This window comes from Pelophylax lessonae (assembly GCF_965119305.1).
Source record: "Pelophylax lessonae genome assembly, chromosome: 11".
NCBI classification, from domain to species: domain Eukaryota; kingdom Metazoa; phylum Chordata; class Amphibia; order Anura; family Ranidae; genus Pelophylax; species Pelophylax lessonae.
Genome location: NC_138778.1, coordinates 235,348,777 through 235,359,600, shown reverse-complemented (window position 1 = coordinate 235,359,600; position 10,824 = coordinate 235,348,777). Strand labels below are relative to the sequence as shown.

Genomic DNA, 10,824 nt, shown 5'->3' with positions numbered 1-10,824 from the left:
AGGGGCTGTGTGTACATCCAGGATAGGGGGGAGGGGCTCTTTTGGATTCAGGAGAGGGGGAGGGGCTGTGTGTAGATCCAGGAATGGGGGAGGGGCTGTGTGTAGATCCAGGAGAGGGGGAGGGGCTGTGTGTAGATCGGACGCTCAGAGTAAGTGGGGGCGTGGCCTGTACAATTGGCGCGGAACTTCATAGAGACAGGCTGCCTCGTTGCCATGGGAACATGTACACTTCCGGTAGTAGTGAGCCGCATGTCGGAGTCTGCGCAGCTTTATATCCTGACGTCACATCCGCCCTCAGGGTTGCGCACATGCGCAGTTTCGGTCTATGGATTCCGCGCACGCGCAGTGGTTGCTGTCAGAGGAAGCCCCGCCCCCGGGGACGTCAGTGGTCGCGCTGTGCGGAGGGTGTCCCCGTACGGCTGCCGTACTGCAGAGCCGCTGTGAGGAGATTCCGGGGACTGAGAAGACCATGAAGAAGGACGTCCGAATCCTGCTGGTGGGAGAGCGTGAGTGTCACCTTTATTTCCTTCCCCGGGGGGGACAGGAGTGTCACCTTTATATCCTTCCCCAGGAGGGACAGGAGTGTCACCTTTATATCCTTCCCCAGGGGGGGGGGACAGGAGTGTCCCCTTTATATCCTTCCCGGGGGGGGGGGGGACAGGAGTGTCTCCTTTATATCCTTCCCCGGGGGGGGACAGGAGTGTCACCTTTATATCCTTCCCCGGGGGGGGGGGGGACAGGAGTGTCACCTTTATATCCTTCCCCGGGGGGGACAGGAGTGTCACCTTTATATCCTTCCCCGGGGGGGGGGGGGACAGGAGTGTCACCTTTATATCCTTCCCCGGGGGGGACAGGAGTGTCACCTTTATATCCTTCCCCGGGGGGGGGGGGACAGGAGTGTCACCTTTATATCCTTCCCCGGGGGGGACAGGAGTGTCACCTTTATATCCTTCCCCGGGGGGGACAGGAGTGTCTCCTTTATATCCTTCCCCGGGGGGGACAGGAGTGTCACCTTTATATCCTTCCCCGGGGGGGGGACAGGAGTGTCACCTTTATATCCTTCCCCGGGGGGGGGGGCAGGAGTGTCTCCTTTATATCCTTCCCCAGGGGGGGGGACAGGAGTGTCTCCTTTATATCCTTCCCCGGGGGGACAGGAGTGTCACCTTTATATCCTTCCCGGGGGGGGGGGGGACAGGAGTGTCTCCTTTATATCCTTCCCCGGGGGGGGACAGGAGTGTCTCCTTTATATCCTTCCCCGGGGGGGGACAGGAGTGTCTCCTTTATATCCTTCCCCGGGGGGGACAGGAGTGTCTCCTTTATATCCTTCCCCAGGGGGGGGGAACAGGAGTGTCACCTTTATATCCTTCCCCGGGGGGGACAGGAGTGTCACCTTTATATCCTTCCCCAGGGGGGGGGACAGGAGTGTCACCTTTATATCCTTCCCCGGGGGGGACAGGAGTGTCACCTTTATATCCTTCCCCAGGAGGGACAGGAGTGTCACCTTTATATCCTTCCCCAGGAGGGACAGGAGTGTCACCTTTATATCCTTCCCCAGGAGGGACAGGAGTGTCACCTTTATATCCTTCCCCGGGGGGGACAGGAGTGTCACCTTTATATCCTTCCCCAGGAGGGACAGGAGTGTCACCTTTATATCCTTCCCCGGGGGGACAGGAGTGTCACCTTTATATCCTTCCCCGGGGGGGGACAGGAGTGTCACCTTTATATCCTTCCCCGGGGTGGACAGGAGTGTCGCCTCTATATCCTTCCCCGGGGGGGGGGGGAGTGTCACCTTTATATCCTTCCCGGGGGGGGGGGGGGAAAGGAGTGTCACCTTTATATCCTTCCCCAGGAGGGACAGGAGTGTCACCTTTATATCCTTCCCGGGGGGGGGGGACAGGAGTGTCACCTTTATATCCTTCCCCGGGGGGGGGGGGGGGGACAGGAGTGTCACCTTTATATCCTTCCCCGGGGGGGGGGGACAGGAGTGTCACCTTTATATCCTTCCCCAGGAGGGACAGGAGTGTCACCTTTATATCCTTCCCGGGGGGGGGGGGGGGGGACAGGAGTGTCTCCTTTATATCCTTCCCCAGGAGGGACAGGGGTGTCTCCTTTATATCCTTCCTCGGGGGGGACAGGAGTGTCACCTTTATATCCTTCCCCGGGGGGGACAGGAGTGTCACCTTTATATCCTTCCCCAGGGGGGGGGGGGGGGGGGACAGGAGTGTCACCTTTATATCCTTCCCCGGGGTGGACAGGAGTGTCGCCTCTATATCCTTCCCCGGGGGGGGGGGGGGGGGGAGTGTCACCTTTATATCCTTCCCCGGGGGGGGGGGACAGGAGTGTCACCTTTATATCCTTCCCCAGGAGGGACAGGAGTGTCACCTTTATATCCTTCCCCGGGGGGACAGGAGTGTCACCTTTATATCCTTCCCCGGGGGGGGGGGGGGGGGGGACAGGAGTGTCACCTTTATATCCTTCCCCGGGGGGACAGGAGTGTCACCTTTATATCCTTCCCCGGGGGGGACAGGAGTGTCACCTTTATATCCTTCCCCGGGGGGGGGCAGGAGTGTCACCTTTATATCCTTCCCCAGGGGGGGGGACAGGAGTGTCTCCTTTATATCCTTCCCCGGGGGGACAGGAGTGTCACCTTTATATCCTTCCCGGGGGGGGGGGGGGGACAGGAGTGTCTCCTTTATATCCTTCCCCGGGGGGGGACAGGAGTGTCACCTTTATATCCTTCCCCGGGGGGGGGGGGGACAGGAGTGTCACCTTTATATCCTTCCCCGGGGGGGGGGGGGACAGGAGTGTCACCTTTATATCCTTCCCCGGGGGGGACAGGAGTGTCTCCTTTATATCCTTCCCCGGGGGGGACAGGAGTGTCACCTTTATATCCTTCCCCAGGGGGGGGGACAGGAGTGTCACCTTTATATCCTTCCCCGGGGGGGACAGGAGTGTCACCTTTATATCCTTCCCCAGGAGGGACAGGAGTGTCACCTTTATATCCTTCCCCGGGGGGACAGGAGTGTCACCTTTATATCCTTCCCCGGGGGGGGACAGGAGTGTCACCTTTATATCCTTCCCCGGGGTGGACAGGAGTGTCGCCTCTATATCCTTCCCCGGGGGGGGGGGGGAGTGTCACCTTTATATCCTTCCCGGGGGGGGGGGGGGAAGGAGTGTCACCTTTATATCCTTCCCCAGGAGGGACAGGAGTGTCACCTTTATATCCTTCCCGGGGGGGGGGGGGGACAGGAGTGTCACCTTTATATCCTTCCCCGGGGGGGGGGGGGGGGACAGGAGTGTCACCTTTATATCCTTCCCCGGGGGGGGGGGACAGGAGTGTCACCTTTATATCCTTCCCCAGGAGGGACAGGAGTGTCACCTTTATATCCTTCCCGGGGGGGGGGGGGGGACAGGAGTGTCTCCTTTATATCCTTCCCCAGGAGGGACAGGGGTGTCTCCTTTATATCCTTCCCCGGGGGGGACAGGAGTGTCACCTTTATATCCTTCCCCGGGGGGGACAGGAGTGTCACCTTTATATCCTTCCCCAGGGGGGGGGGGGGGGGACAGGAGTGTCACCTTTATATCCTTCCCCGGGGTGGACAGGAGTGTCGCCTCTATATCCTTCCCCGGGGGGGGGGGGGGGGGGGGGAGTGTCACCTTTATATCCTTCCCCGGGGGGGGGGGGACAGGAGTGTCACCTTTATATCCTTCCCCAGGAGGGACAGGAGTGTCACCTTTATATCCTTCCCCGGGGGGACAGGAGTGTCACCTTTATATCCTTCCCCGGGGGGGGGGGGGGGGACAGGAGTGTCACCTTTATATCCTTCCCCGGGGGGACAGGAGTGTCACCTTTATATCCTTCCCCGGGGGGGGGGGGACAGGAGTGTCACCTTTATATCCTTCCCCGGGGGGGGGGGGGACAGGAGTGTCGCCTCTATATCCTTCCCCTGGAGACGGAGGAGCGTCCCCCCGTTATCTCCGTCCACCGGAGTCCGAGGAGTTTCCCCCCGTTGTTATGTTTTTCCCCAGGTGATGATACTGGGGCCCCCAGCCCCCCATCTATGATTAGTAGTGGCCCCCCATCCCAGGTGATGATACTGGGGCCCCCAGCCCCCCATCTATGATTAGTAGTGGCCCCCAGTCCTCTAACTTTCCTCTCTCTGTTTCCAGCCCGGGTGGGGAAGACGTCTCTCATCATGTCTCTGGTCAGCGAGGAGTTCCCGGAGGAGGTGAGACACGAACACACAGAGGATGCTGGGAGCTGCACTGTGTATGCCTATCGGATAACACAATCACCTGTCACTAAGAGGGAGGAGCCACCTGAGCAGTGTATCTGGGGAGGGGTGGAGTCAGCTGAACAGCATGTCTGGGGAGGGGTGGAGTCAGCTGAGCAGCATGTCTGGGGTCACCTGATCAGCCTGTCTGGGGAGGGGTGGGGTCACCTGATCAGCCTGTCTGGGGAGGGGTGGGGTCACCTGATCAGCCTGTCTGGGGAGGGGTGGGGTCACCTGATCAGCCTGTCTGGGGAGGGGTGGGGTCACCTTAGCAGCCTGTCTGGGGAGGGGTGGAGTCACCTTAGCAGCCTGTCTGGGGAGGGGTGGGGTCACCTTAGCAGCGTGTCTGGGGAGGGGTGGAGTCACCTGAGCAGCCTGTCTGGGGAGGGGTGGGGTCACCTTAGCAGCCTGTCTGGGGAGGGGTGGAGTCACCTTAGCAGCCTGTCTGGGGAGGGGTGGGGTCACCTTAGCAGCGTGTCTGGGGAGGGGTGGAGTCAGCTGAGCAGCATGTCTGGGGAGGGGTGGAGTCAGCTGAGCAGCATGTCTGGGGAGGGGTGGAGTCAGCTGAGCAGCATGTCTGGGGTCACCTGATCAGCCTGTCTGGGGAGGGGTGGGGTCACCTGATCAGCCTGTCTGGGGAGGGGTGGGGTCACCTGATCAGCCTGTCTGGGGAGGGGTGGGGTCACCTGATCAGCCTGTCTGGGGAGGGGTGGGGTCACCTTAGCAGCCTGTCTGGGGAGGGGTGGAGTCACCTTAGCAGCCTGTCTGGGGAGGGGTGGGGTCACCTTAGCAGCGTGTCTGGGGAGGGGTGGAGTCACCTGAGCAGCCTGTCTGGGGAGGGGTGGGGTCACCTTAGCAGCCTGTCTGGGGAGGGGTGGAGTCACCTTAGCAGCCTGTCTGGGGAGGGGTGGGGTCACCTTAGCAGCGTGTCTGGGGAGGGGTGGAGTCAGCTGAGCAGCATGTCTGGGGAGGGGTGGAGTCAGCTGAGCAGCATGTCTGGGGAGGGGTGGAGTCAGCTGAGCAGCATGTCTGGGGTCACCTGATCAGCCTGTCTGGGGAGGGGTGGGGTCACCTGATCAGCCTGTCTGGGGAGGGGTTGGAGTCACCTGAGCAGCCTGTCTGGGGAGGGGTGGAGTCACCTGAGCAGCCTGTCTGGGGAGGGGTGGAGTCACCTGAGCAGCGTGTCTTTGGAGGGGTGGGGTCATCTGAGGAAGGGGTGGAGTCTGACCTCTAGTAACCTGCAGTGTGTTTCAGGTCCCGTCGCGGGCGGAGGAGATCACCATCCCGGGAGATGTCACCCCGGAGAGAGTCCCCACCCACATTGTGGATTATTCTGGTAAGATTTCCCATAATGTGCCGTCTGTGTGTACCGGGGACGGGGATGACGCTGTGTACCGGGGACGGGGATGACGCTGTGTACCGGGGACGTGGGTTGACGCCGTGTACCGGGGATGACGCCGTGTACCGGGAATGACGCCGGGGACGGGGATGACACCGCGTACCGGGGACGGGGATGACGCCGCGTACCGGGGACGGGGATGACGCCGCGTACCGGGGACGGGGATGACGCCGCGTACCGGGGATGACGTTGTGTACCGGGGACAGGGATGACGCTGTGTACCGGGGACGTGGGTTGACGCTGTGTACCGGGGACGTGGGTTGACGCTGTGTACCGGGGACGTGGGTTGACGCTGTGTACCGGGGACGTGGGTTGACGCTGTGTACCGGGGACGGGGGTTGACGCTGTGTACCGGGGACGGGGATGACGCCGCGTACCGGGGACGGGGATGACGCCGCGTACCGGGGACGGGGGTTGACGCCGCGTACCGGGGACGGGGGTTGACGCCGCGTACCGGGGACGGGGATGACGCCGCGTACCGGGGACGGGGATGACGCCGCGTACCGGGGACGGGGATGACGCCGCGTACCGGGGATGACGTTGTGTACCGGGGACAGGGATAACGCTGTGTACCGGGGACGTGGGTTGACGCTGTGTACCGGGGACGTGGGTTGACGCTGTGTACCGGGGACGTGGGTTGACGCTGTGTACTGGGGATGACGCTGTGTACCGGAGACGGGGATGACGCTGTGTACCGGGGATGACGCTGTGTACCGGGGATGACGCTGTGTACCGGGGATGACGCTGTGTACCGGAGACGGGGATGACGCTGTGTACTGGGGATGACGCTGTGTACCGGAGACGGGGATGACGCTGTGTACTGGGGATGACGCTGTGTACCGGAGACGGGGATGACGCTGTGTACCGGGGACGTGGGTTGACGCTGTGTACTGGGGATGACGCTGTGTACCGGAAACGGGGATGACGCTGTGTACTGGGGATGACGCTGTGTACCGGAGACGGGGATGACGCTGTGTACCGGAGACGGGGATGACGCTGTGTACTGGGGATGACGCTGTGTACCGGAGACGGGGATGACGCTGTGTACTGGGGATGACGCTGTGTACCGGAGACGGGGATGACGCTGTGTACCGGGGATGACGCTGTGTACTGGGGATGACGCTGTGTACCGGAGACGGGGATGACGCTGTGTACCGGGGATGACGCTGTGTACCGGAGACGGGGATGACGCTGTGTACCGGGGACGTGGGTTAACGCTGTGTACTGGGGATGACGCTGTGTACCGGAGACGGGGATGACGCTGTGTACTGGGGATGACGCTGTGTACCGGAGACGGGGATGACGCTGTGTACCGGGGATGACGCTGTGTACCGGGGATGACGCTGTGTACCGGGGATGACGCTGTGTACCGGAGACGGGGATGACGCTGTGTACTGGGGATGACGCTGTGTACCGGAGACGGGGATGACGCTGTGTACTGGGGATGACGCTGTGTACTGGAGACGGGGATGACGCTGTGTACTGGGGATGACGCTGTGTACCGGAGACGGGGATGACGCTGTGTACTGGGGATGACGCTGTGTACTGGAGACGGGGATGACGCTGTGTACTGGGGATGACGCTGTGTACCGGAGACGGGGATGATGCTGTGTACCGGGGACGTGGGTTAACGCTGTGTGCCGGGGACGGGGATGACGCTGTGTACCGGGGATGACGCTGTGTACCGGGGACGTGGGTTAACGCCGTGTGTCGGGGACGGGAATGACGCCGTGTGTCGGGGACGGGGATGACGCCGTGTGTCGGGGACGGGGATGACGCCGTGTGTCGGGGACGGGGATGACGCCGTGTGTCGGGGACGGGGATGACGCCGTGTGCCGGGGACGGGGATGACGCCGTGTGCCGGGGACGGGGGTGACTCTGGGTACCGGGGATGGGGATGACGCCGGGGACAGGGATGACTCTGTGTCATTTCTTTCCCTGCAGAGTCGGAACAGACGGATGAGCAGCTGTACAATGAGATCTCCCGGGTAAGGAATGGCGGTGTGGGGGAGGGGTCAATGTCAGGGACAATCGCATTTCCTCATCTCTTCTCTGTTTCCAGGCCAATGTCATCTGTATAGTCTACGCTGTCAACAACAAGAACTCTATAGACAAGGTATGGCCATCATCTCCATCCTTACTCTTCCCAACATCTTCACTAAAATCATTCCACACCCATGAGAGCCAATCAGAATCCATCACTTGTGGACTGATTTCAACAAATATAAATGCTGATTGGTTGCTATGGGATACTGCAGTGATTGCTCAGTGACTGACACTGTATCCTCTTCAGGTCACTCACCACTGGATCCCCCTAATTAACGAGCGGACGGACAAAGATAACCGGTACCTCCCCATCCCCCTTCTTCTATTCCTCCGTACCGTACTTCCTTCTTCTCCTTCCCTCCCTCTTCTCTTTCTACACCCCTCCCTCTTTATCAATTTTTCTCCATCTCCTTCTCTCTCTCTTCTCTTCCTCCCCCCTCTCTTCTTCCCCCCTCTCTTCTCTTCTTCCCCCCCCCCTCTCTTCTCTTCCTCCCCCCCTCTCTTCTCTTCCTCCCCCCCTCTCTTCTCTTCCTCCCCCCCTCTCTTCTCTTCCTCCCCCCCTCTCTTCTCTTCCTCCCCCCTCTCTTCTCTTCCTCCCCCCTCTCTTCTCTTCCTCCCCCCTCTCTTCTCTTCCTCCTCCCCCCTCTCTTCTCTTTCCCCCCCCCCTCTCTTCTCTTCCTCCCCCCCTCTCTCTTCTCTTCCTCCCCCCCTCTCTCTTCTCTTCCTCCCCCCCTCTCTTCTCTTCCTCCCCCCCTCTCTTCTCTTCCTCCCCCCCTCTCTTCTCTTCCTCCCCCCCTCTCTTCTCTTCCTCCCCCCCTCTTCTTTTCCTTCCCCCCCCTCTTCTTTTCCTTCCCCCCCCTCTTCTTTTCCTTCCCCCCCCTCTTCTTTTCCTTCCCCCCTCTTCTTTTCCTCCCCCCCCTCTTCTTCCCTCCCCTTTTTCTCTTCTTCCCCCCCCTTTTTCTCTTCCTCCCCCTCCCCCTTTTTCTCTTCCTCCCCCTCCCCCTTTTTCTCTTCCTCCCCCTCCCCCTTTTTCTCTTCCTCCCCCTCCCCCTTTTTCTCTTCCTCCCCCTCCCCCTTTTTCTCTTCCTCCCCTCCCCCTTTTTCTCTTCCTCCCCCTCCCCCTTTTTCTCTTCCTCCCCCTCCCCCTTTTTCTCTTCCTCCCCCTCCCCTTTCTTCTCTCCCCCCCCCCCCCTTTCTTCTCTCCCTCCCCCCCTTTCTTCTCTCCCTCCCCCCCCTTTCTTCTCTTCCTCCCCCCCCCTTTTTCTCTTCCTCCCCCCCCTTTTTCTCTTCCTCCCCCCCCCCCTTTTCTCTCCCCCCCCCTTTTTCTCTCCCCCCCCCTTTTTCTCTCCCCCCCCCTTTTTCTCTCCCCCCCTTTTTTCTCTCCCCCTCCCCCTTTTTCTCTCCCCCTCCCCCTTTTTCTCTTCCCCCCCCCCTCTCTTCTCTTCTTCCCCCTTTCTTCTCTTCCTCCCCCCCCCCCTTTCTTCTCTTCTTCCCCCCTTTCTTCTCTTCCTCCCCCCCCCCTTTCTTCTCTTCCTCCCCCCCCCTTTCTTCTCTTCCTCCCCCCCCCCTTTCTTCTCTTCCTCCCCCCCCTTTCTTCTCTTCCTCCCCCCCCTTTCTTCTCTTCCTCCCCCCGTTTCTTCTCTTCCTCCCCCCCCCTTTTTTCTCTTCCCCCCCCCCTTTTTTCTCTTCCTCCCCCCCCCTTTTTTCTCTTCCCCCCCCCCCCCCTTTTTTCTCTTCCTCCCCCCCCCTTTCTTCTCTTTCCCTCCCCCCTTTCTTCTCTTTCTCTCCCCCTCTTTCTTCCCCCCCCCTCTTTTTCTCCCCCCCCCTCTTTCTCTCTCTCTCCCCCCTCCCCCTGATAATTTGCTGTCTCTCTGTGTCAGGGTTCCTCTGATCTTGGTGGGAAATAAGTCGGACCTTTTAGATTACAGCAGTATGGAGACAGTCCTTCCGATCATGAACCAGTATTCGGAGATAGAGACGTGTGTAGAGGTGAGATGGGGGTGCCTTTGTTTAGGATCTGGGGGGTTTCAGTCCAGGAGGGGGACTGATTTTTCTCTGTTTTCTTCAGTGTTCAGCCAAAAACTTGAAGAACATCTCTGAATTATTCTATTATGCCCAGAAAGCTGTTTTACACCCGACAGGTCCCCTTTACTGCCCCGAGGAGAAGGAGGTGAGGGACAGGTTTCTTCCATTCACTTTTGTGGGGGGGTCTGTGAGGCTTTGAGATTGGGGTGTATTCTAATATTTATAGCTGCAATACTCCAGGTAATCATTCTTCAGAACTGATCTCAATGTTGTCTTCCAGCTGAAGCCGTCCTGTATACGAGCGCTGACCCGTATCTTTAAGATTTCGGATTTGGACAATGATGGGATATTAAATGATGGCGAGCTGAACTTCTTCCAGGTAAGGATCGCCTTTGTCCCTGGGCTGGTCCTTCCAGGAAAGGGTCACCTTTATACCTAGGCTGGTCCTTCCAGGTAAGGATCGCCTTTGTTCCTGGGCTGGTCCTTCCAGGAAAGGGTCACCTTTGTCACTGGCCCGGTCCTTCCAGGTAAGGATCGCCTTTGTTCCTGGGCTGGTCCTTCCAGGAAAGGGTCACCTTTATGCCTAGGCTGGTCCTTCCAGGTAAGGATCGCCTTTGTTCCTGGGCTGGTCCTTCCAGGAAAGGGTCACCTTTGTCACTGGCCCGGTCCTTCCAGGTAAGGATCGCCTTTGTTCCTGGGCTGGTCCTTCCAGGAAAGGGTCACCTTTGTCACTGGCCCGGTCCTTCCAGGTAAGGATCGCCTTTGTTCCTGGGCTGGTCCTTCCAGGAAAGGGTCACCTTTTTCACTGGCCCGGTCCTTCCAGGTAAGGATCGCCTTTGTCCCTGGGCTGGTCCTTCCAGGTAAGGATCGCCTTTGTTCCTGGGCTGGTCCTTCCAGGTAAGGATCGCCTTTGTTCCTGGGCTGGTCCTTCCAGGTAGGTGTCACCTTTGTACCTAGGCCCAGTCCTTCCAGGAAAGGGTCACCTTTGTCACTGGCCTGGTCCTTCCAGGAAAGGGTCACCTTTGTCACTGGCCCGGTCTTTCCAGGAAAGGGTCACCTTTGTCACTGGCCCGGTCCTTC

General features: G+C 59.9%; 1 protein-coding gene across 3 annotated transcripts in view; it reads left to right on the top strand.

Moving 5' to 3' along the window:
• The first annotated feature begins 357 nt into the window (after positions 1 to 357).
• RHOT1 (ras homolog family member T1) overlaps positions 358 to 10,824 on the top strand; it is a 45,983-nt gene continuing 35,516 nt past the window's right edge. For 2 of the 3 annotated variants that reach the window (XM_082271788.1, XM_082271787.1), the window contains exons 1-9: positions 358 to 506; positions 4,171 to 4,229; positions 5,529 to 5,610; positions 7,618 to 7,661; positions 7,736 to 7,789; positions 7,967 to 8,019; positions 9,600 to 9,708; positions 9,788 to 9,889; positions 10,025 to 10,123. In XM_082271788.1, the coding sequence (XP_082127914.1) occupies positions 470 to 506; positions 4,171 to 4,229; positions 5,529 to 5,610; positions 7,618 to 7,661; positions 7,736 to 7,789; positions 7,967 to 8,019; positions 9,600 to 9,708; positions 9,788 to 9,889; positions 10,025 to 10,123 (639 nt within the window). In that variant the 5' untranslated portion in view covers positions 358 to 469. The remainder of the gene's footprint in view (positions 507 to 4,170; positions 4,230 to 5,528; positions 5,611 to 7,617; positions 7,662 to 7,735; positions 7,790 to 7,966; positions 8,020 to 9,599; positions 9,709 to 9,787; positions 9,890 to 10,024; positions 10,124 to 10,824) is intronic. The other variant, XM_082271786.1, reaches the window with a different exon arrangement.